The following is a 25,403-nucleotide window of genomic DNA, read 5'->3' on the forward strand; positions in this document are numbered from 1 at the left end:
TACTGAATAAAGTATAAATGGAAGTATATTCTAATTATTCTCAGTAAGTGGATGAGGAAGGAATATGGGTAAAATTCTAATGCATTCCACCCACCTGAGAATTGGAATTCCTGGCATATCTGGAGTTTCTTGTCATCAGAAATAACCCCACTGTTTCTTTTCATTTCCTTGAGGCTACTCCCTCCTCACCCCACCAATAGAAATAACATAGACAGTTGGAATATAGCATGGGGTCTTTACTTGGAAGTGGGGAGAAGGACAGGTCCAGGACAAGTAGAATAGGACCATTAAATAGGCAGAAGTCCTGGGGATCTTGAGCTCCCTCCTGGGGATGAGGAGTTAGTGCCTGCTGTGCACAAGAGGTGCAGGGATGCGAATATCTTGTCCTCTCTCCAGACGCCGTTCACAGTCAATCAAATAGTTTACTCCATCGATGACCAGTTGCACCAGCTCCACCTGAAGGATACTAATCCTTGATCTCTGCTTCCCACAATCTGAGTTTCTTTCTTTAGCATTGACTTTCCAGCTCTGAAAACTCATTTCCAGTCCCTCCTCCACTCAGCCTGAATTTCATCTCAGATTCTATCACATTCCTGAGGCTTACTCAGCGCCTTATTGCAATTGCCATAGACCTACACATCTCCTTAGCCTAATTCCTTAGGACCTCACCTCTGACTTGCCAAGTCGATCCAAATTAGAGATGTCAAAGACACTGCCTGTGGCAGCAGTGTCCACTCCTCCAGTACCACGCTTTTGGAGTCTTAGGTTCTCCAGAATCTTTGGGAAGCGGTTATCCTAGATGCAAGATAGAAGATGAGAGGTAGGTCAGTAGAAGTAGAGGCAGTTCCCATCTGCTCAGAACTCTTGCCCTTTATCACAACATATGTCTGGCTCTTTACAGAGTGCCTGCACCCTCCCCATCCAGATCCCCCTTCTTACTTACACCCCTCTCTAACCCCACAACTCCTTTACTTTGCTTAGTAGGGGCAGTTTGATGTGCACTCCTGCCCGAAGTCCAGTGCCCAGGTTAGATGGACAGGTCAAGATGTATCCCAAACGCTCATTCCACATGAACTCCCAGCCTCGTTCCTGGATCAGCTTTTCCACCTGTGTCAACAAAGGTTCTGTAGTAAAAAATGAGGGATATGTGGATTCTACTTAGCTAGCCCACAGACACTCTAGAAATAGGTCTACAACTAGAAACTTGTGTGTGAATGACACGTTCTTTGTTGTTGAAAATTATTATTATCATGCATGCAACATGATGTAACAAAAGCATGATGCACTAATATGCATAATGATGAGATTGTGGATAAACAATTTGTGTGTGGAAAAAAGAAACTTGAGGGAGTGATACATAAAGGATGATCTCTGAAATGAACAGAAGTGGTAAACTGAACTGAGAAATGATTATTCGATGAGTTCTTCATGCATCAGTTATCTCTTTGCTAATGAACAGAGGGTCATTTTGGACAGAAATAAGACTATAAGCTTTGCAACAGGAAGAGGCAGGAGAGCTTTCTGTTAGCTATAGAAGGAACACATACAATAAAGCAGAAAGGAGTATGAAAGCAGAGCAAAGTGATTCATAGGTGTGTGTATGAGAGAACAGGGGGGCATGGGAAAGGTGTCCCTGTTTCACTTAACCAGCCCAATCACAATGATGACTATTAGAATTGAAGAGACTGGGGTCTGCCAGAGCAATGGACACAAAGAGTACTACCCAACAGAAGTAAAGATGGCCCTCTTTGTAGTTCAGAAAGAATCACAGCATGGGCATTTGTTGCGGACCAATTATTTTACCTGCATTTAATCCCAACAACCCAAAATGTAGGCAATCTTATTATCTCAATTTTATAGAAGAGAAAACTGATAACATATAATTAAAAAGTACTTCTCTACCCACTTATAGAACATTATCTATTCCTTTCCAAAAATAGTATAAGCTTCCTAGCTAGAATCTAAAAGAAGAGCTCTCTTTCATTGCAAGTTCAAAAATAAAACTGTAGGTACAAGAACATACAATAAGGATTAGATCTATGGCAGTGTCTAACACAGAATTAGGTACGGAGACCCCCATCCATAAAAGATTGCAGATTCACTCCTCATCTAGAGCCACACATTCTAGAATTTGAGCCATTTCATCCCAACCTTGCCCAGTCTCTCTCCCATTCTCAGCTTAAACCCTAGATATGATGCTTTAGCAAGAATGCCAGAATCCAGAGTCAAGGCCCACTATGGCTCAGATCTGTGAAGTATATCATGAACATACCAATCTCTCACCCCTACATCAATCTAGGCTCACACGTTCTAATCTGCACACCCACCATCTCACACCACCCATTCAGCACTGACTTACCACGTCACTTACTCCCTCTTTAAAGTATCTGGCAAAGATAATGCTTTATTTATTTCCTTAGGTTACTGACATTCTTCCTCTTTTCCTATTTACAGAATGAGCATATGTCCTAGTTTTCCCAGGACAACCCTGGTTTACTCTGCTGTTCTAGAGTGATTAATGATAACCCTTTCTATTATCAGAAACTCCCTGGATTAGTTGACAAATTATATAGCCAATCTGCCTATGATGCTCTTTAGTTTTTTTCATTTCCTCCCACCCAGCTTCCCATACACCTTTCTCCAACCTCTTTGAGGCCCCGGCAGAATCTTTCAAACACTCTCTTCATGTTGCCACCCTTCTCCATAGAGATGACCCGTGTATGGTCCTCCTCATTCACCCAGATCAAGAAGCTCTTCTCATTGTTGTGCCTGAGGGTGGGAGGTAAAGAGAGCAAGAAGCAAGACAAGGACTGAAGGAGATGGAGGGGAAAAAGAATGTTTCTGTGTATGTGTGGATATGGGAGACAAAAAAGGTGGAGCATCCTCATACCAGATTCCACGAGCATCTGGCCAGTCTCGAGCCATTCCTGCTGCAGTCAGCAATGGGGACACAGGCTTATCAAATAGAAAATGGTCCTGAAGACAGTAAAGAGATTTAGGTTAAGAATTCTCCCAGTAGCTACTGGATCTATCTATTAAACTCTACCTATCTTATTTGGCCCAGCCTCTCCTCTGACTCTTTCTCCATCTGCTCCCCAATTCAGTTCCCTCTCAAGGCCCCTCACATCAATAAGCTGCTGCTGTTCCGCTTCTGTCATCTCGCTGAGCCTATAGTAACGTCCAGCCAGGTCACCCTTCAGACCGCTCAGTGCATCCACCACAACACGTTCCACCTCTCGTCGCTCTGCCCGAGTGCAGGCTGGAGGCAGGCTGAGACCCCGGATACTTCGGCCAGTTCTGACTCTTGAGGATAATACATACCTCTCATCAAAGTAGCCAGAACGGATCTTAGGAATAAGGAAAATGAATATAAGTCACAGAAACACAGGAGCTGGGAGAACTTAGGGATCATAGGGCATGCACTGGAAGGATACATTGGGCAAGCACTCTAATTCAAGAGGACATTGTGGTCTTCAAACTTCCCACCATGGGGAATAGTTTATTGTGTTGTTTGCTTTTTTTAAAGATAGGGTCTCTCCTGAATGCTGGGATTATAGGTATGAGCCACCATGTCAGCCAGGGCATCATCTCTTTAAAAACTTGTTTCACAATTTCATGCGGACAGTGAACTTTGATTATAGCCCCACATGACCCTCTTTTATCCCAGCATAGTTACTCTTATCCACTCTGTCTTCATATCTGCTATTCTTTAAGATATAATTCTCCATATCAATATTGAAAGTTCAGCAGCATAACCATGAGTCAGGAAATAATCAAAGTGTAATGATTGGAGATATAAGATCACTCACATCAGAAGTGTAATATTTGGCTCACCTTACTGGCATCAAGGTCAGTGGTGTGCTTCATTGTCCGGGGATCATATCCATTATGCCGCTCTTGGATCACGGGGTCAAACAGTTCTGCAAACACCTGAAGGGGAGTTAAGAGGGAGAGATGGATACAGAGAGGAAACTCCTCCCTATATTCCAATTGTAGATGACTTCACTGGGTCAGAAAACTTAAGTATGAAAAATCCAGAGTCTTGAGGGAATGAATGTGAGGGATCTTCAAGGGGAAGGATCTGGGTAGACGACTTGGGTCACCAGGGAGACTCTGAGGGGCCCCCTACCTCATAGGTCTCCTCATCTCCAGCTACCATGCCCACAGTCTTGATGAAAGGGTGGCCGGGGTTGTCCACGCCAGTCTGGATGCACTGATCTAGTGTCCAACCCGAGGGTGTGGTCTTGTCGCAGAGTCGTGCATAGACTGCTGGGGTCAGGTGACTGGCCATGCAGTTGTTGTGCTTTCGGAGGTCTGGGTACTCAGCGCTGGGAAGGGGGTACCCAGTAACCATGGAGGGAGGGCACAGGAGAGTAGACCAACTGATGTCAGCTGGGAGCTGTCCAATGAGCCATGTCTGGTTTTGCTCCTTTTTAGGAAGGGAACTAGAGGTAGGCTAAGCCTTGGTAGCCTTTTTAGGGATTTTCAGGTCTATTCATTCCTAATAGTTCTAGATGCCTGTAGCTGCCTCAATTACCCACATGCCTGCACAGTTTCTTTCCTCTCATGAGTACAACATTAGAGATGGGGGAGGGGAAAGACTGAGGGGAATTCAGGAAATTCAAGAGAACTACGGGAATAAGTCGAGGGGAAAATGGATTGTTTCTGGTCTTCCAATAAGGGATTTGGACAGTGGGGGAATCTAGAACTCGCAGGGCCAAAAATGGTTTGGGGGTGGGGAACGCGGGTCACAGGTGCCTAGACCTGCTCTTGCTTTATGGATTTGGCCTTATTCCTGTACTGGGGTTTCCAAACTGTACAGCATCACATCTCCAGGGTCCCGTCTGTTGCTCAGGTCCTCCTCTCTACCCTCTCCATTCCCATCCCCACTCAGCCCCCACCTTCGGTGTCTCAGGCACTGATACCTTGGGGGATACAGCCTCCTTCGTTCACCGGCAGCTCGCACAGATTCCGGGCGGAGCAGAATCCCAGCAGCTAGAGACCCAGCTCCGGCCAAAGCCAGGAGCCTGAGCCCTGGGCGGGCACACAGCAGACGGGAGAAGGGACCAGCCATGGTTGAGGGTCCTACTGGATACCGGAGCAAGATCTGGAGCAAGTCAGCAACCCGGAGGGAGGATGTAGCCGGGTAGACAGAGGACTTGAGCTTGGTCCGAGGCTGAAGAAAAAATGGGGGTCGTGGTAAAAGCTGAAGCCGAAGCAGGAGGGGTGCCAACCAGGCTGCTGGAGACGCGCAGTAAGCTAGGAGCGGGCTGGAGCAGAGGGAGGCCCCAGCCGCAGTCTCCAGGGGTGGGGCTCACTCAGGCTCCGCCTTCCCGCCTGCCGCTGCGCTAGGTGTGCGGGGGTGGGGGTGGGTAGCACCAGCCAGGTAATTAGGAAGACCTGAGACTCACACCCTGAGGCTGGGGACATAACCCCCCACCCCCATCCCCATAAGGCTGGTCAGATTTCAGCACCAAGTAGAGGACAGCACCACGGGGACTGCCGAATCGAACCCCCTTCTTCCTGTTCCCTCCTTTTAATTCGAAACTCGATCCTTCTACTTTGTGGGTATGAGGGGCCTGGCATTGCCCAGCCTTTTCTCTGCATCAGATCTGCACGCAACCTCTCCATTTTTCCTGTGAGAGGCGCGATGGGAAACCACGGAATAAACATAGATGCCAGAGAAAGACACCGAGAAAGCGCAGGGGACAGACACACGCTGGTTCAAGGTCACCTTAAGAACCAGGAAGAGGACCAGGAACCTCTCCCTGCTATACCTGTGTTCTCCTAACAAGGCTGAGAAAGGATTCTTTGAGAAGAACTAGGGCACTATTGATTCTTATCTTATCTATGCTGTCTCCCGCCGCGATTCTGCCCCCAAGTCTGGCAGCCCGATTTCCTGCCTCCACTTCTCATGGGCCCCTATCTTTTTGTCCTCATCTATCTTCCTCCCCATCCCCTACTTCACCTTTGATCTCTTATTTTTCTTCCTCTACTCCAGGCTCAGACCTGTTTGCTGTTCACCGGACTCCTGAGTACTCTCTGCAACCTTACCTACCTGTTGATTACCCTGGGTGTGGGGCCTGGGGTTGGGCAGGGAATGATAAGTTTCTTTTTCCTTCTCTTCCGTCTCTGCAGCTGGCAGTTCCTGGACCAGAGGGGAATATAAAGAGAGGAGGAGGGTGTGGTGAGATGACTGGGTGTGGAATGGAACAGGCAGGCACAGGTCTCCTGCACCACAGACGCTTCCTCTCTTGGCTCCCTAATGCTGTTTAATCTGGAGTATAAAGGCAAGTGGTGTCCAAGGACATAAGGTCATCAGGGATTCTGCCTCCTTCCTGGTCCCCTTCTCTATGAAGTGCGTATTTGGATTCGAGAGGGTTTGCTTCCACAGCTACAAATGGGAATAGATACAACTTGATTTTTGTTATAGTAGAAAGAAGAATGAAAGCTGGAGTTGAATAGGGACCTGAGCCTTTGGTGTGGAGGGCTCGCTAAGGTGGTGTATGCTGGCATTAGTGCCTGCTCTCAGCTTTCTGTTGTTCCAGGTGACAGTAAGATACTTAGAAATCTTGAGAGTATTTGGGAAGAAAACAAATCCCTTCACAATCCCCACTGGCCCTACTCATTCCCCTTATTCAAGTCTCCCATATGTCCACTCTCCACCTTCCTCATTTGTGAGTGCCCTTAGAAGGTATCCTTCTCTCTTTTGAGTCCATCACTTAAAGTCCTCCTCTTGATAGCAATTTTCAGAGAATAGGCTAGGAGTGGAGTTGGAGTTGTTCTGCAGTTGGAGTGTGCTCATCGTTAGAGAGACGAAAAATGTTACCTGTGCTGCAGGTGCTCATTACCTAGGCGAAGGAGTGGGCATGAGTAAGTATAATTATTTAGGATGGTGTATATTTACCCAGATTAAATGAGATTACCATTCAGGAGCAGTAGGGCTGTTATTTGATTGAAGTGTTCAGGAGTTAGAGAGTGGGAAGAGAGAATACAGGTGGAGAAATAAAGACAAGCAGAGTTCTTCAGGTTAGGAAAGTAGCTGCCTAAACTGAAAGAATAGCTCCACTGAAAGGATGCATGCATTTGTGTACTTTTCTTATTCTTTGTTGCCTCTGACAGGCATATAATGTGTTTTTACTCATTTAAAAAAATTATCTTACTGCACATGAGATACAATTAATAAATATATGGTATTTTACTTATTTGGCAAAAACTATTATTGTTAATATTTAATGCTTTAAAGCACTTTGCAATTACAAGGAACCTTTTTTTTTTTTTTTTTTTGGTCTTTTTTGAGACAGGGTCTCCCTGTAGTCCCAGCTGTCCTGGAACTCACTATGTAGACCAGGCTGGCCTTGAACTCACAGGGATCCACCTACCTTTGCCTCCCCAGTGCTGGGATTAAAGGTGTGTGCCACCACACCCAGCTACAAGGAACTTTTAAATGTATTATTTCCTTTGAGAATTGGATGACCAGAGTCTATGTTTTCAAGTGGGATCGTAAGAGAAGTTTAATATCTAGGAAATGCTCTAATTACTTGTTCTAAGGGTTGGAGATGTAGCAGAGGTCTCAGCCTGAGCATTAACTAGGGAGGCATCTATTATTCTTAGATCGTGTCCTTAGAACCATCTCTGAGTAGTCAGTAGTTCTCGAGGGATCAGCATCATAGGACATCTGACTGGGAAAGTAGCAAGATCCCCCAAAGTCATAGAGAAGAAGTGGGGAACTTGAAACTATCTTACTAGGGAAGACTAAATGAATATTCAAGGGCAATAACAATAGAAAACATACAAAATGCTTTCATATGTTCAACACCTGTGATAAGAAATGTGCTCCACAACCTCTGTTGGAGGTTTGCTTACTAGTTGATGGGCTTTTGTTGAGTGATTGGATTCTGAGGGCTCTATTCTAATCAATGGATTCATAATGTAATGGCATTAGAGGAAAGTGATGAAAAGGAGGATATGGGGCGTAGGTGGACAAAGTCGGTTCTTGTTTTTCTCCAATGTTTTGTCACAACTAGTAGTCTGTATAAGTTAGATATTTAATCCTACTCTTACAGATAAGGGAAAGTGGAGGCTCAGGGAAGTTAAGTGATTTCCCCAAAGCTACACAGCCGTTAAAGATAAGGGACCAGTTTGCAGATTTTAAGTCTAGAGCTCATAGAAGAAGCCGGGTGTGGGGATACCAGCTTTCCACGTGTACTATTTTCTTCTGTTTTTCACAAACCAGTTCTTCCCTTTAACTTTGTCATCTGCTTCCGTCTCCAGTGTCCCTGGCACTCTTCTCTCCATCTTAACGTTTTCAGCCTATGCTTATTGGTTCTCTGTGTATATCATACCTAGTTTTGTCTTACAAAGTAAAGACTTGGGTTTGCCCTCCAGGAGGTGCAATGGCACAAATTCTGCCTCTTCCTCTTCTGTCTCTTTTTTTCCTTCCATTGGTCTCTTTGGTCCGCCTCTTGGTCTAGAGACGTGGAGGTGGAGTGGCAACGCAGTAGGAAATCAGAGGCCCAGGAGCATCAGGTTGCATTCCCCTAGGCAGCCACTAGGAGCCACCCTCCCCCGCGCAGAAGCGCCGGCCAACGCAGCCTGAATGTGGCCGGTGCGCGCCCTCCGGTGATTGGCGGAGCCTCAAAGAAGGCAGTCTTTGATTGGGCCGCTGTCAGGTGTCGCTGCCGGCAGGTTCGGCTGCGCAAGCCGAAGGAGGCGGGTGAGTGCGGGCCGGGGGCGGTGGGGGAGTGGCTGGGGCTGGGGGCGGTATCGGAGGGGTGGGCTCGGCCAGGGGCTCGGCCGGCGCCTGGAGCTGTGGGTAGTACCCGGTGGGGACGGCTTCAGAGGGAGGCCCAGCCCGGAGGCCTCAATGTCAGCGTGGGGAGAGTGAGGCGGGGAAGGCGGGGGCGGGGGGAGGGGAGCGCAGTGGGGATGGGAGGGCGGGATTCGTGACCCGCGCGGTGGGAGAGGACCGCAGAGGGTCAGCGGGAGAAGAGGGGGTGCGGATTGGTCTGCGGGAGGAAGAGGGGATCCTGCGAAAAGATGGAAGACTTGCAGGGGGACAGGGTGGAGGGGGTCTGCGGGAGGAGGGGGCCTGTGGGAGGAGGGGCAAGGCAGATGGCAGGGGAGGGGGTGGAGGTAGAGGGGCCCTGCGGCGTAAGGCAGAGACTGACTGGGTAGGGAGAGGGTCCGTTAAGGAATGGGTTACTGTGGACAGCAGGTGAGCCTCCAGGAGGGGTAGTGTGAAGAACGATTGGACCTCTGGCGTTATGGGGGGTGGGGTAATGAAGAGCTAGTTGAAAGATGCTACCAAATGTATTCCGGAGGCTGAAGCAGAAGGATCCTGAGTTTAAGGCCAAGTCGGGCTACATAGATTCAGCAGCCCCCCCCCCCCCCCCAAATGTTACCAAGTGTGATGACTCAAGTGAAGGTTTGAAGTACTGTTTAAAGCTGGGGAGTCACTGAGTGGGAGGATTGACTGGATTAAGCGTTAGTTGACCAGTGATTGGGAAGTGATTAAGGGAGACAGTTAAGTGTCTTAGCAAATTGGTGAAAAAAGACAGGATGAGTGAGTTGATACTGAGAATACGCGGCAGAGTGGTTGATTGGTGTCAGAATAAGGAATATGTAGGATATTAGATTAATATTAAATTTGCTTTAGGAAGTTGGAAGCAGGTGCGGTAGCTCCACATCTGTAATCCCAACACTGGGGAGACTGAGGCATGAGAATTGCCATGAACTTGAAGCCATCTTGGGCTCAAAACTATGAAGAAAAAAAAAAAGAGGTGGGTGAGAGGAGTCCACCTCTGTGGGTAGGAAAACAGTATTGGTGGTGGTGTGAGGCATTTCTGTTTTAGAAGTATTCCTTAACTACTCTTGGAGCCCTCCATCAAGTGCAAAGTGATTCCAGGAGATTGGAGAACTTCGCAGGTAGCCCCAAATTCTAAGGATTAAGGAAGTTTCTCACTTTACTCTTCCCTGTACCCGTCTCCAGATCTGCTCCTGAGATTACCTGACTGCCCTTTCCTCAGTTCTTCCCTTCTTTTCCTTCCTTTCCTCCTTCCCTTCTTAACCTTCCTTTCTTCCTTTCCTTCCATACTAAGACTGACCTTTAGTCCAGTGTAGAGTCTGAAATTTTCTTATGCAACAAAGTTTGGGGCAAGGATGAAGGGGAAAGAACACAGAAAACAGGAAAGTGGTTTTGGGACACCACATAAAAAACCCAGCTTCTCCTAGAAGTACATCTAAATAAACCCTGTCTTATTCCATAGCTATTTCTGTCAGGCTTCTATTTTTGCTTTGTTAACTATGAATTTAGACCTTCATCTCTCTTCAGCCCATGTTTGTGAACAGACTCTTCTTCTCCATCCTATTATCATCCCCCATTACAGAGTTGCAATAGAATTTCAAGAACATGGCTGTATATTCGGTTAAAAAACAAACAAACAAACAAACAAACAAACAAAAAACACCAAGAAAGACAGTGAAAGAAAGGGCAAAGGGTTAGGAATCTTAAACAGAGAAAGTCTCTGTTTCAGATAAAGCATAAAGAATGCAACAATATTTTAATTGCATTAGTTTTATGGGAACTTTGGGAATGCCACAGTTAAGTCAGTAAAAGGAAATTCAAAGAAATGGCCTATTAGGATGGGGAGTGCATGTATGAGACCCACAGTGCAGAACCAGAAATGTTAAGTAAAAGAAGAATGTTCTGCCTTGTGGTTGAGCAATAGAGACCTCAGATAATGAAGACTGAAAAGGCCAAGGTCATCCATAACTTTCTAATCAAAGCTGTAGCCCTAGTTGTAATGGAAGAATTTAAAATAAAAATAAAAAAAAAATCATTGAAGACTTAAAAGAATCCAAAACAGTAAATTAATCAGTTTACTTAAGGAGTTTGTGGCTTTGTTAGGGTTATCAGTATTTCTGAGAACTTATGTGGACATGGAAAATTTTGTGTGATTCATTTTTATTTCTGGACAGTAATAGGTGCTCATATCCCTACAGTTTACTGCCAAGTAAATATGAGCCTTTTGTGTATTTGCTTTCTGAGCTTTGAAGATAGACATTATAGGCAAGGTTGTACAGGTATCCTTAGAATCTCTTAGTTCCGTTCTCTTTTTTAAAATATTTTATTTATTTTTATTTCGTGTGTATGAGTGTATTGCCTGGATGTATGTAAGTGCACCCATGTTGTGCAATGCCCGCAGAGGTCAGAAGAGGGCGTCAGATTCCCCTGGAACTGGAGTTACGGATGGTTGTTAGCCACCATGTGGGTGCTGGGAATTGAGCCTGGGTCTCCTGCAAGAACAGCCACTGTTCTTAACCTCTGAGCCATCTCTCTGGCCCCTCATTCTCTTTTTTTGACAAAGGTTACCACTAGTACCAATTTGATATTTTTTTTCAGTCCATTTAAAAAATTCTACTAATTGCATATGCAGTTATAAATAATTACATATTTATTTAGACAAATAGAATTGTACTGCATATGTATCTCTGTAGTTTGTACTGTTGCATATAACATTTATTTAGTGTGTGTGCATGAGGTCAGAGGACAACCTATGGGAATTGGTTCTCACCCTTCACTATGTAGCTCCTGGGGACCAAACTCAGTGTCAGGCTTGGAGCAAGTATCTTCACCTGCTAAACCATTGTGCTAGCCCTTGTTCATTAAAAAATTAATATTAGCCTGTTATTTCTATATACTGCATCATATTTTTCCATTCTACCACTCAAGACATCTAAATTATTTTTAGTTTTCCTGTTAGCAACAGTGAGATTAAGGTGAAGAGCACCCTTGCATGCATGTGTCTTATGAAGGAGAGTATCTCTACAGCAGAGTTTATCCACCTTGGTGCTACTAACATTGGACTGGATAATTCTTTTTTATTTTTTTATTTTTTGGTCTTTTTGAGACAGGGTCTCCCTGTAGCCCCAGCTGGCCTGGAGCCCACTATGTGGACTAGGCTAGCTTTAATCTCACAGATTGGCCTGCCTCTGCCTCAGGAGTGAGTGCTGGGATTAAAGGAGTGCGCCATCACGCCCAGCCTTGGACCAGATAATTCTTGTGAGGAGATATCTTATATATTTCAGAACATTGAATGGCATTCCTGTCCTCTGCTTACTAGATACAAGTACCTTTCCCATTCTAATAGCCCAAAATGCCTTCCAACAGATGTCCTTGGTACAGCAAAATCACAACTGGATGAAAACTAAAACCCTAGATAAATGAATGCAGAAGTTTAACTGCCAGCTTGTTCATCCGTAAGATGTTCTTATCAATATGGCCTTAGGTGTGACTTTTTCCATGGTGGCATCTGAAATGAAGGACCCTGTAGATAGATCACCGAGATTTCAATTTGAGAATGGATTGAAAACTGCTATGTGGATATTTGTATTCTCAATCTCTCAGCTAGCATTAGACTTCTTTCCTTGAACTGATTTCTGTATTTGGGTGTCTGTCTTTTAAGATAGAGAGGTGAAGGAGAAAGAGGGAGCACAAGGGATTTTTAATGTTCTGCTATAATGTAGAATGGAGAGTGTTCAATAAATGTTTCTTGAGTTAATACTAAGTAGTAATGAAGATGGAGTTTAAAGGCAAAGACTGCTGAGTTATAACATTCTTCTGCTCTTGAATTAAATCCTAGGCTGCGGGGAGGAGAGAGCTAGGAATATTGTGGAATGAATCCAAAGTTTGAAATGTCACTCTAACCTTCTCTCGGTAGGAATCAATCACAGCCTTCCTTGAAGAACTGCCCTTCTTGTTTGCGACCTGGAGTTAACATTGTTTCCTGCTGGCAGAATCAGGGACATGCCAGCACTGTAAGGCTTAATCTCCTGATCCTCTTACCAATTTCTTGGTTGAGGTGGGGTAAACAGGAAGAATAATTAGCCCTTGCTTTGCTTTTATGCCTCTTTAGTCATGTTAAATTGTAGTCCAGTTTCTTTTTTTAATCCTTCTTTCCTTAGCTTTGTTTCTGTTTCCTCTTGTTGCCTAGTAGATAGTTCCCTCTTATATTCTAGTTCCTTATATCCCATCCCCTCCCACTGCAAGGTGCTTGGATTCCAAGCTGATGGGGTTACCCTCTTCTGCAGAGCGGGATGAGTGGGTGTTCCGGTGGGGATGTGGTCATTGACGGCCAATGAGGACGAGAGCACCACGGCCCACTTTTTCCTTGGAGCTGGAGATGAGGGGCTGGGCACCTGTGGAATAGGCATGAGGACGGAAGAGAGTGACAGCGAGCTCCTTGAGGACGAGGAGGATGAAATGGTAAGATTAGGGGAAATGATACAACTTGGGGTTGGGGTCCCGTCATAGAGAATTGATACTCCATAGAATGGAGACGTGTCTCTTTTTATTATTTTTTATTTTGTCTGTATGAGTGTATTGCCTGCATATATGTAAGTGCACCTGTGTCATGAAGTACCTGCTGAGGTCAGAAGAGGGTGTCAGATTCCCCTGGAACTGGAGTTATGGATGGTTGTTAGCCACCATGTGGGTGCTGGGAATCAAACCTGGGTCCTCTGCAAGAGTAACCAGTGCCCTTAACCACTAAGCTGTCTCTCCAGCCCTGACTCCTCTGTTCTTTCCAGACACAGACAGACTCTCTGTCATAAACAGACCTTATTCTGGCTAGGGGAGGGGCCATAGAGATTGGTCAGTTACCCTTCTTTGAAACCCCTGCTCTTATGTCTTCTTCCTGCTATCTCATGGGCACTGATTCTCTGACTCTTATGCTTGACTATGCTTTTCTTACAGGCTTTCTGCAATAGTAGGTACTTTATCCCATAGGTCCAAAGTCCTGACAAGAAACTATACCCAAAAAGATGAGACAGTGTTGGAGGTAATATAGGTGGCAATTCTGGAGTTCCTGATAGCACTTATTTTCTGTAGCCTCCTGAGCCTCAAATCATTGTTGGCATCTGTGCAATGACCAAGAAATCTAAGTCCAAGCCAATGACCCAGATCCTAGAGCGACTCTGCAGATTTGACTACCTGACTGTTATTATCCTGGGAGAAGATGTGATCCTCAATGAACCTGTGGAAAACTGGCCATCCTGTCACTGCCTCATTTCTTTCCACTCCAAAGGTTGGGGTCTGGGAAGGACAGTAGGAAGAATGGTGGTGGGAATGCTGGTTTGTGGATGAAGTTCTTGTTTTCTTATTAGGAACAGGCCAGCAGCATCTCCTAACAAACAACAGAGCAGTGCAGAGGCATTTGCTTTCTCTGTCTTGGGGGAGTTGCTGGGTGTAGTTTAAAGCCCATATTCTAGCCTCAAGATAACTCTAAGGCTCTTAGATTGTCTGATAGAATTGAATCTCTGGAGGGATCTACATATAATTGAAATTTTGTCCTGATGAATATCCTGGACTTGGGAAGCTGGGGGCTCAGTCGTGGGCTAGATATATAGAGCTGCTCAGTGGCAGCTACTAGCTTTAATATGCCACAGTCTCTCTTGGTTTCTGACTGTCTCTTTTGCTTTCTTTCCTTGGTCTCTCTTTTCTTTCTCCATCGTAGGCTTTCCTCTGGACAAAGCTGTTGCTTACTCCAAGCTTCGGAACCCTTTTCTTATCAATGATTTGGCTATGCAGTATTACATCCAAGATAGGTATAGCTTCTTGTGGACCAGTGGGTGGGTGACCCTGGGATTATGCCCATTTATGGAGCCTACTGTGGGAGTGGCAGAGTCAAACAAACATACTTAATTTTTGTATCATATTGTATTGAGTTCTTGTTCCCTGTGCAAATGAAATCCCTAGCCTCTCCCCTTAGTCACCCCCCTCATATCCTGGCTAATTTATTTGGGGGTGACAGGAGGGAGGTATACCGGATCCTGCAGGAAGAGGGTATTGATCTGCCGAGGTATGCTGTGCTCAACCGTGACCCTGCCTGTCCTGAGGGTGAGTACCTGGGCTTGTCTAGTCTTTCCTTCTTTGATTTCCTTGATTTACCCCAGTGTTTGTCCTCTAAACATCTCCTGTATACTACCTATCTGTGTGAGTCTTTGGCTATTGGCTTATGGGTAGTTAGAATCATGGATCTTTAGAAGAGCCTTTGACCTGTTATATAGATTTTTATCATATCTATATACCTTATATAAATATTGCCAAATCTGTCATAGGACATGGTCATAAAAATTTGAAGGTTATATAGATTAAAACCCCAGAGGAATAGGAGTTGGAAATCTTAGGCCTTAAGAATGATCACATACGTACCTTTCAGAGTGCAACCTGATAGAAGGTGAAGACCAGGTGGAGGTCAATGGAGCTGTTTTTCCCAAGCCCTTTGTGGAGAAGCCAGTGAGTGCAGAGGACCACAATGTTTATATCTACTACCCCAGCTCGGCTGGAGGAGGAAGTCAGCGCCTCTTCCGTAAGGTGTGGGAGACATTTGCAGGTCTGGGAAGTCAGAGAGGTAGAAGGGAAGAATGAGGTTCTTGGGAAGGGAGAGAGAATTTGTGAACAAAACCTGATGATTGAGTTAATATTTTTCCCCCTTTTCCTTTCCTCCTAAAGATTGGCAGCCGAAGCAGCGTTTATTCTCCTGAGAGCAGTGTCCGGAAGACAGGGTCATACATCTATGAGGAGTTTATGCCAACAGATGGCACAGATGTTAAGGTTATGGTGGATACAGGAATTTAAGATGTTATAAATGTCCAGCTGGGAATGAGGTGCTTGGGAAGCAAGTGGAAGTGTGTGTGGAAGGGATCCTAGGAAATAAGATGTGAATTCAATTGGCTTTCATAGTCAAGTGAAGATAATGAGTGAGGGATGTAGACATTCTCATTTTTACTGTCCAATCAAGGGCAAGGAGACATGGGGAATAGTATAATGTTGGTAAATTATGTTTAATAAGGACTAGACAATAAAGCCAAAATCCTAAGGTGAAACCTTCATAATATCTCTATTGTAAGGCTCAGGACCAAAAATACCAGTTTCTGTATTCTTTTTTTCAATTGTCTTATTATATTATTTATATTTTTTTATTTGTGTGTGTGTGTGTGTGACACGTGTATGTGTCTGCGGTTTCTGTATTATAGTGTGCCTGTGGCAGTCAGAGGACAACTTAAGGGAAGCAGTTCTCTCCTTTCCCCCTTTGAGCCCTTGAGATCAAACTCAGATCATCAGGCTTAGCAGCAAGTACCTTTACCTGCTGAGCCACCTTGCTGACCCAAGTTTCTGTATTCTTTTTTTGAATTAATTTTTATTTTATGAGTGTCATGTAAGTGCACCCATATCATGCAGTGCCCATGGAGGCCAGAAGAGGGTGTCAGATCCCCTGGAACTGGAGTTGTTAGCCTCCATGTGGGTGTTGGGAACTGAACCCATGTCTTCTGCAAGAGCAACAAGTGCTCTTAACTGCTGAACCATCCCTCCAACCCCCACCCCTTTTTTGAGACTGGGTCTCCCTGTGGCCCCAGCCTGGAACTCATCATGTAGATCAGTCTGACCTCAATTTCACAGAGATTCTCCTGTCTCTCCCTCCAAGAGCCGGAATTAAAAGTATATACCACCATGTCCAACTTAAAAAATTTTTTCTTAATGTTCAGGGGTTGATTTTCTTGTTGTTGCTATTTGCTTTGTTTTTGAGATGGTCTCACTATGTAATCCTGGCTGGCCTGGAGCTTGCTATATAGACCAAGCTAGCCTTGGATTTACATAGATCCACCTGCCTCTGCCTCCTGAGTGCTGGCATTAAAGGTGTGCCCACCATGCCTGGCCACTCAGAGGTTTTTGTTTTATTTCCTGAAATTATCAACAGACCTAGTGCTCATATTGTCTTCTCACATACAGGGTGAGCTGTGGGCATACTCAGTGATGCTATGTACCTGCAGGTGTATACAGTGGGGCCAGATTATGCCCATGCTGAAGCTAGAAAGTCTCCAGCTTTGGATGGGAAGGTTGAACGAGACAGTGAGGGGAAGGAGGTTCGATACCCAGTCATGCTGACCGCCATGGAAAAGCTGGTAGCCAGGAAGGTCTGCGTAGCTTTTAAGGTAGGATTAGGTCCATGGGGGTTGTAGAATGAGGGGAAGAAACAGGAGCAGTGGTCTGGGAAGGAGCTCTTAACATCATCTTGCCTTTTTCCCCCCTGCAGCAAACAGTTTGTGGATTTGACCTTCTTCGTGCCAATGGTCACTCCTTTGTGTGTGATGTTAATGGCTTTAGTTTTGTCAAGAACTCAATGAAATACTATGATGATTGTGCCAAGATTCTAGGGTAAGAGATGTGGTGGTGCGTGGCAGGGAATAGTCTCAGAACAGAGCATTAAAAAGCTTTCTTCTTTGGACTGAGCATGTAGTTCATGGTAGCACTCATGATAGAGTGCTTGCCTACCCTCAGGAAGCCCTAGGTTTGATCCCCAGCACCCTGTAAACTGGGCATGGTGGAGGCAAAAGGATCAGCAGTTCAAGGTTATCCATGGCTACACAGAGAGTTTGAGGCCAGGCTGGTATATATGATAGCATATCTAAGAAAAGGAAAGATTTAAAAAGAAGCATTTGCTTTATTTTAAATATTTTAAAAATAATTTAGAAGTCTAAAGGAAAAAGAGAAAGGAGTTCCCAGCCTCTTTGCTTTTCCAGTACTGCATTCCTCAGAGACTGACGTTGTTAAGTTTTTTTGTTTTTTTTTTTTTTTTTTTTTTTTTTTGTCTTTTTGAGACAGGGTCTCCTTGTAGCCCCAGCAGTCCTGGAACTCACTATGTAGACCAGGCTGGCCTCGAACTCACAGAGATCCGCCTGCCTCTGCCTCCCAAGTACTGGGATTAAAGGTGTGCACCACCACGCCTGGCGACATTGTTAATGTTTTAAATATAACAGATTGTCTTTCTCTCCCATGTATAAATAACTATATTTTATTAAATGTGATCATACTCTGATTCTGTTCAGCAATTGACCTTAACAATTTTAGCATGTAACACCTAAACCATTAAAAAAACCTAAGGAATGATAAACATGGTGAGCATCCACAAATATGATAGTGCTAGTCAAGCACTATCTAGCTTAAGAAATTTGCTATTAAGGGCTTGTGAGATGACTCAGGGTAAAGTGCTTGCTGTACAAAGTGCTTGGTGACCTGAGTTTGTGCCCTAGAACTTATGTAAAGGTGAAAGAAAAGAACTGATTCCACAAAGTTGTCCTTTGACCTCTACACATGTGCCATAATATGCATACCCCCCATCATACATGTACATACACACAGAATAATGAATTAATTAAAAAAAGAAATATACTATTAAGGGTTAGGTCTGATAGTTCACACCTGTTATCGCAGCACTTGAGAGACTGAGGCAGGAGAAATGCCACAAGTTGCGGCTGAGGTAGAAGAATTGCCTCAAGTTTTAGAATAGCCTATACTACAATGTGAGACCCTGACTTAAATTGATGAGCTCCAGGTCAATCAGTGAAAGATCCTGTCTCCACAACATAAGGTGGAGAGAGATTGAGGAAGACACCAGGTGTCAACATCTGGCCTCCACAGGCATACACGCACTTGCATGCACACATACACACATGCACATGTATACACAGCTGCATGCATGTATGCACAGCTGCACACATAATATATCCTCCCCACACATGCACACACAAAATAGAAGTTCAAGGTTATCATCTGCTACATAGTTTGAGGCCAACCTGGGCTACATGAGAAAAAAATATACTATTAACATAGTTCAGCAGTTAAGAACACTTACTGTTCTTGCAGAGGACCTGGGTTCGGTGCCCAGCACTCACATGGCAGATCACAACCATCTGTAGTTCCAGTTGCTGATCCCACACCCTCTTCTGGACTCTGCAGGCACCAGGCATGATACACATAAAATAAAAATAAATAAATTTTAGCTGGGTGTGGTGGCACATGCCTTTAGTCCCAGCACTCGGGAGGCAGAGGTAGGTGATCTCTGTGAGTTCAAGGCCAGCCTGGTCTACATAGTGAGTTCAGGTCAGCTGGGGCTACAGGGAGACCCTGTCTCAAAAAGACAAAAATAAAATAAATCTTTAAAATATATACATAAAGAAAGGCTGCCAGCCTGATGACTTGAGGGAGAGAACTGACCTCCACATGTGCATGCATATACATCATACAAACACACACACACACACACACAATAAATTTAAAAATATTCTTTCACAGATACATTAGAAAAATAAAAGAATATATGAGTTGAGCATGGTGGTACATGCTTATAACTCCAACATTGGAATTGTGGGAGGTTGAGGTAGGAGAATGAAGAGTTCAAGGCTAGCTTTGACTAATCCAGTGAACTGGAGGCTAGCCTGGGCTATGTGAGAGCTTGTCTGAAAATAAAATAAAAATAAAAATAGAATATAGTGTTGGGTGTGGTGGTGCACATCTTTAGGCCCAGCACTTGGGAGGCAGAGGCAGGTAGATCTCTGTGAGTTCAGGACTAGCCTGGTCTACATAGTGAGTTCCAGGACAGCTGGGGCTACATGGAGACCCTGTCTCAAAAAGACCAAAAAAAAAAAAAGAATATAGTTTAGGTCCCTATAAACTACTCTCAGATTAAATCTTCTATCCCACTCTCAGAAGGAATGTATCCCAGAAGGGAAAACATGTTTATCATCCCCATGATCCCTGTGTATTTATGCTTCTGCTTCTCAAGTGGGACTGTTTGTTTGCATGTTTTGGACTCTACGTTAATGCTTTCTTTTTTAAAAAAAATATTATTTTTATTTTATGTGTATGCATGTATCGCCTGCATGTAGGTAAGTGCACCGGTGTCGTGCAATGCCCGTGAAGGACAGAAGAGGCCGTCGGATCCCCTTGGTTAATGTTTTCTTTTGTAGCATGTTTGTGAACTTCAGTCATACAACTGTTCATTTTCATACAGCTTTGCTGTGTTTCTGCTTCTAGGAACACTATTATGCGGGAGCTTGCTCCACAGTTCCAGATACCATGGTCCATCCCCACAGAGGCTGAGGACATTCCCATTGTCCCTACCACATCTGGCACTATGTAAGCAAAAGTTGAAAATCTATAGTAACCTGCACCAGATAGGGGGTTCCTTAAGCCAGACCAGTGGTTCTTTCTTGACCCTGTACTTTCTAACTAGTGGAGCCTGGACCTCTACTAGTTAAGGTCCCTTGATCTCCACCTCTGTCTCTAATCTCAGATCCCAGTTCTTCTTTTCTTTTACTTATCAAGTGGGATGTGATGATGGAAGGTAAGATAAGGTTTGGGGTGGGAGGAAGGTTCTGAGAGAACTCCCAATCTTAGGATGGAACTTCGTTGTGTCATTGCAATTATCCGTCATGGGGATCGAACTCCCAAGCAGAAGATGAAGATGGAGGTGACACACCCAAGGTAGGAAGAATGTCCTAATTTGGACAAATAGTTCTTTGTGAGGGAGATTGGGTAGAGAACAGTTCCCAGAAGCTCTGATTCCTCTTATTCTTTGTTTCTTCAGGTTTTTTGCTCTATTTGAAAAACATGGTGGATACAAGACAGGGAAATTAAAACTCAAGCGACCTGAGCAGCTCCAGGTAAGGTGGAAAATCTAGTCAGGAGTCTTAGCGCTAGAAGAAAGAGGATGTGGGATCGATTAGAGGATGGAAGGGTAACCCTGTAGGGATTCCCTCTGGTTTCCTCTAGGAGGTGTTGGATATCACAAGGCTGCTGTTGGCTGAACTGGAGAAAGAGCCAGGTGGTGAGATTGAGGAGAAGACTGGGAAGCTAGAGCAACTGAAGTCTGTGTTGGAGATGTGAGAAAGGGGATAGCAAAAGGGTGCTACTAACATGAACTGCAGTGCTGGGGCAGAAAGTGACCTGTGGCTGTTCCCTGCAGGTATGGCCACTTCTCGGGTATCAATCGGAAGGTACAGTTGACTTACTACCCTCATGGAGTGAAAGCTTCAAATGAGGGCCAAGGTATGGGTTCCTTTCCTTTTCCATTACCATTCAGCTCTTTTAATGTGTGTGTGTGTGTGTGTGTGTGTGTGTGTGTGTGTGTGTGTGTGTGTTACACACGCATGCATGCATGCCTTGAAGCAGATATGGAGATCAGAGGACAACTTGTGGGAGTCACTTCTCTCCTTCAACCTTGTGCTCATGTGGGTCCCAGGGAACTCAGGTCATCAGGCTTGGTGGCAAATGCCTTTACCAGCTCAGCTGAGCCATCTCACTGCTCCCCTCCCCCACTTTTTAAAGACAGAGTCTTGTTGGAGGCCAGAGAGGTGGCTCAGTGGTTAAGAGCATGTACTACTCTTGCAGAGGATTGGAATTGAGTTCCCAGTACTCATGTCAGGTGGCTTACAATGGCCTATAAATCCAGGGGATCCAGCATACTTTTCTGGCCTCTGCAGGTACCTGCACTCATATGCACACACACACACACACACACACACACACATACACAGAGACACGGACACAGACACACATATTCATAATTTTTTTAAAAAGGGCTAGGCCAGGCGTGGTGGCACACACCTTTAATCTCAGCACTCGGGAGGCAGAGGCAGGTGGATCTCTGTGAGTTCAAGGCCAGCCTGGTCTACATAGTGAATTCCAAGACAGCTGGGGCTACAGGGAGACCTTGGCTCAAAAAGACCAAAAATAATAATAATAATAATAAAATAAATAAGTAAAATAAAATGAAATCTTTTTTAAAAAGATAGAATCTTGCCAGCCCAGACTGACCTCAAATTCTCCTGCCTCAGTCTCCCAAGTACTGGGATTACAGGTGTGTGTCACCACACCTAACTTTCAGATCTCTTATTCTTGAACCTGTAGATGGCCTCCATGTAGAATTACCTATGCACTTGTCAGGAGACCTAACATTGATGTATTCCCACCATTATCTTTAGATATAGGCCTACCTACTATCTTCTCTTCCCTCAGATCCACAGAGGGAGGCTCTGACACCATCCCTTTTGCTGGTGCTGAAGTGGGGTGGAGAGCTGACTCCTGATGGCCGTGTTCAGGCTGAGGAGCTGGGGCGAGCTTTTCGCTGTATGTACCCTGGAGGCCAGGGTAAGTGTTGGAGAATGTGAGTATCTAGCAAGGCTAGGGTAAGATGATTAGGAGAAATGAAAGGGCAGAGGCAGTAGGGACACTAAGGGGAAATTGTCCTGTGTGGGTATTTGTAGCAATCTGTACCTGGAGTTCTTTGTTCCAGGTGACTATGCTGGCTTCCCTGGCTGTGGGTTGCTTCGTCTCCATAGTACTTTCCGTCATGATCTCAAGATCTATGCATCTGATGAGGGCCGTGTCCAGATGACTGCTGCTGCCTTTGCAAAGGTACATTCTTGCAATTCTCCAAATTAACATACCAACACCTTGACAGTCCCAACTTGTCCTTTAAACTCTGTTTCTTTATGTAACAAAGCTGGGCCAGTGGAGCGCTGTCCCCATTCTGCAGCTGAGAAGGAGCTGAGAATAGTTGATCACATAGACCTCTTCAATCTAGCTCTTGATTCCATGTCTGGGACCATCTAGGCCAGGAAGAGAAACTAATAGACCTTGTACTTTCCTTCAGGGACTCCTGGCTCTAGAAGGGGAGCTAACACCCATTTTGGTACAAATGGTGAAGAGTGCCAACATGAATGGACTCCTGGACAGTGACAGTGACTCCTTGAGCAGCTGCCAGCACCGGGTGAAGGCTCGGCTACACCACATTTTGCAGCAGGATGCACCGTTTGGCCCTGAGGACTATGATCAGGTCAAACTCTCCTTTCTGTGCCCCAAGTACCCTGCATCCCAAATTCCTAAAATTCTAAGTAATAGTGATCAATATAATAGTACTTACTGTATGCCAGGCACTGGTTTAGGATATTTATATATATCATCTCATTTAGTCTATACAGCAACATTTTGAGGTAAGTTCATGTCTACAATTCTTATAGCTACAATTTCAAAAATTAAAGATAAGTTTGGCATCAGGGCTCATTTTGTAGACAGACTTGATAGGAACTGTCACAAGACTGTTTAGAATCCTCATTTATCTTAGTGTAAATAGGTATACATTTTGCTGCATAAATATTATTAATGTGTTTTATTGCGTCCTAGGCCCTGCTACAGATATCATATGGCATATTCACTGTTTTAAATTCTATGATCTAAAAGAATGCTCAGTTCCCACACACAGCTGATCTCAAGGCTTAGAAATAGAATGTTAAGGTTTCAATGATCTATTGCTATAAAAAAAAAATCTACCTCCAGGAGTAGTAACACAGCACAGCCAGTTCATTGTCTCACAGTTCTGGCTTCAACTGACTATGGTTGGTTTCTCCTAAAATTCTGGTCAGGTGTTGACTTGGGCTGGAACTATCTGTAGATTGGACTGGAATTCTGGGCCAGCTGCCTCTCTCCTTCATGTTCTCCCTGTAGTCGCAGGGCCCGTCCTTTTCCACAGGGTCTTTTCATGTGATCTCTCTAGCATAGCAGCTAAATGCTCTAAGTAGAAGCTTAGGACTCATCGAAAGCAGAAGCTTTTTTTTTTTTTTAATTATTATTTCTATTTTATGTGTATGAGTGTATGATCTGCATGTAAGTGCACCCGTGCTTGCGGAGGTCAGAGGAGGGCATCAGATCCCCTGGAACTGGAGTTGTTAGTTGCCATTAGATTCGAACCTGGGTCCTCTGCAAGAGCAGCCAGTGCCCTTAACTGCTGAGCCATCTCTGTAGTCCCCAAAAGCAGAAGCATTGAGCTTTTCTTCTTTTTTATTTTTTTAAAGTTTTTTTGAGGCAGGGTATTGCTATGGAGCCCAGGCTTGCCTTGAACTTGCAGTGAACCTCCTGCCTCTGCCTCCTGGCTTTGAAGCTTCCCACTTTTTTTTTAAAGCAGTTGTTCAGAATTAGTACAACATAAGATTGTTATTTTATATTGGTGAAGCAGTCACAAGCCCAGCAGAGATTCAAGGGAAGGGAGGGAGATGAAAAATTAATGTTCACTTTTAATTCACTACAAGAACTGTTAGAACTGTACTTCCTTTCCCCATTTTACAGATGAGGAAGCTTAGGTTTTAAAGAATTTAAGCAACTTTTTCAAGCTTACGCAGCTAGTATGAACCCCGGAAGTCTAACTCGAGAGCCTAGGCTGTTACTATGGTAATGGTACCCACTGCCTGTTAGTATTAATCTTAGCAGATGTCATTACCCAGTATGGTTGTCCTTTCTCCTGGTTTCTCTGCCACAGTTGACCAGGCAGTGATTTTTCACTATCCCATACTACATTTTGATAGATTCTTTATAATTCAGTGCCATTATGCACATTCATGTTGTGTATTTCTGATAGGTTCTCAAGTGACTTAAAAAAGACAAACTCCTTTTTAAAAGATTTATTTATTGATTTTTTTTTTTTTTTTTTTTTTGGTCTTTTTGAGACAGGGTTTCCTTGTAGCCCTAGCTGTCCTGGAACTGCTATGTAGACCAGGCTGACCTCGAACTCACAAAGATAGGCCTGCCTCTGCCTTCCAAGTGCTGGGATTAAAGGCATGCGCCACCATGCCCAGCCTATTTATTGGTTTTTAAAATTTTATTTATTTATTTTTACTTTATGCATATGAGTGTTTGGTCTGCATGTATATAAATATAACTGTGTTGTGCAGTGCCCACAGAGGCACTGTGATTCCCTGAAACTGGAGTTGTAGATGGTTCTTAGCTGCTAAACCCTGGTCCTCTGCAGGAACAGCAAGTGCTCTTAGCTGCTGAGTCATTTCTCTAGCCCCATATTTATTGATTTTTTTGAGAAAACCTTGGCTGGCCTAGAACTTGCTGTATAGACCAAACTGGCTTTGAAATCACAGACCTCTACCTGCTCCACCTCCTGAGTGCTGGGATTAAAGGTGTAGGACACCATGCCTAGCCTTATTTTTTAGTTATATGTATATGTGGGTTCAGCCATGAATGTGTGGTGCTCACTGAGGCCTGAAGAGGGTGTCAGATCCCCTAGAGCTGGAGTTAAAGGTGATTGTGAGCTGCCCAGTGTGGGTGCTGGGAATCAAACTCAGGTCCTCTGCAGGAGCAGTAGGGCCTCTTAACCACTGAACTATCTGTCCAAAAGGGCCAAACTTTTGCTCTCTATTTTCCATCCATTGTTCACTATTAATTCAGAAAGTTTAGGACAACTTTCCCTTTCTTCATGCCACCTTTTGCTTGTAAGAATAAAACTTGTGCTGGGCGTGGTGGCACACGCCTTTAATCCCAGCACTCAGGAGGCAGAGGCAGGAGGATCTCTGTGAGTTCAAGGCCAGCCTGGTCTACATAGTGAGTTCTAGGACAGCTGGGGCTACAGGGAGACACTGTCTCAAAAAGACCAAAAAAAAAAAAAAGAATAAAATTTGTGAGGCCTTAGGTAGAACTGCTTATTCTACCTCCAGTCTTCTTTCTCTTTCCCTGTTTCTCATTGACTATAACTCTGAAGGCTTGAGTTGGAACCCAGTTC

The 25,403-nt window shown here is 44.6% G+C and overlaps 2 protein-coding genes across 22 annotated transcripts in view; one reads left to right on the forward strand and one right to left on the reverse strand.

Annotated features, from left to right (window-relative positions):
- Nucleotides 1–222: 222 nt before the first annotated feature.
- On the reverse strand, nucleotides 223–6,123 carry LOC103725076 (creatine kinase U-type, mitochondrial). The gene is made up of 10 exons (XM_008822307.2): nucleotides 6,059–6,123; nucleotides 4,926–5,176; nucleotides 4,130–4,328; nucleotides 3,835–3,930; nucleotides 3,126–3,347; nucleotides 2,891–2,976; nucleotides 2,646–2,769; nucleotides 973–1,107; nucleotides 670–795; nucleotides 223–456 (listed from the first exon to the last, which is right to left on the reverse strand). The coding sequence occupies exons 2-10, from the start codon at nucleotides 5,072–5,074 to the stop codon at nucleotides 340–342; spliced, it is 1,254 nt and encodes a 417-aa protein (XP_008820529.1). The 5' UTR covers nucleotides 5,075–5,176; nucleotides 6,059–6,123; the 3' UTR covers nucleotides 223–339.
- A 2,541-nt stretch (nucleotides 6,124–8,664) lies between these two features.
- Nucleotides 8,665–25,403, forward strand: part of Ppip5k1 (diphosphoinositol pentakisphosphate kinase 1) — a 45,110-nt gene continuing 28,371 nt past the window's right edge. For 12 of the 21 annotated variants that reach the window (XM_008822310.3, XM_029558232.1, XM_029558233.1 and 9 more), the window contains exons 1-18: nucleotides 8,665–8,716; nucleotides 12,723–12,819; nucleotides 13,093–13,267; nucleotides 13,892–14,087; nucleotides 14,517–14,607; nucleotides 14,814–14,899; nucleotides 15,222–15,376; nucleotides 15,515–15,616; nucleotides 16,834–16,995; nucleotides 17,097–17,218; nucleotides 19,877–19,978; nucleotides 20,240–20,326; nucleotides 20,430–20,505; nucleotides 20,615–20,724; nucleotides 20,808–20,890; nucleotides 21,860–21,991; nucleotides 22,137–22,258; nucleotides 22,497–22,679. In XM_008822310.3, coding sequence (XP_008820532.1) covers nucleotides 13,121–13,267; nucleotides 13,892–14,087; nucleotides 14,517–14,607; nucleotides 14,814–14,899; nucleotides 15,222–15,376; nucleotides 15,515–15,616; nucleotides 16,834–16,995; nucleotides 17,097–17,218; nucleotides 19,877–19,978; nucleotides 20,240–20,326; nucleotides 20,430–20,505; nucleotides 20,615–20,724; nucleotides 20,808–20,890; nucleotides 21,860–21,991; nucleotides 22,137–22,258; nucleotides 22,497–22,679 — 1,956 coding nt within the window. In that variant the 5' untranslated portion in view covers nucleotides 8,665–8,716; nucleotides 12,723–12,819; nucleotides 13,093–13,120. The other 9 variants (XM_029558241.1, XM_029558243.1, XM_029558230.1 and 6 more) reach the window with 8 other exon arrangements.

Source organism: Nannospalax galili, unplaced genomic scaffold, assembly GCF_000622305.1.
Source record: "Nannospalax galili isolate Female #2095 unplaced genomic scaffold, S.galili_v1.0 scaffold1909, whole genome shotgun sequence".
In the NCBI taxonomy this organism is placed as follows: Eukaryota; Metazoa; Chordata; class Mammalia; order Rodentia; family Spalacidae; genus Nannospalax; species Nannospalax galili.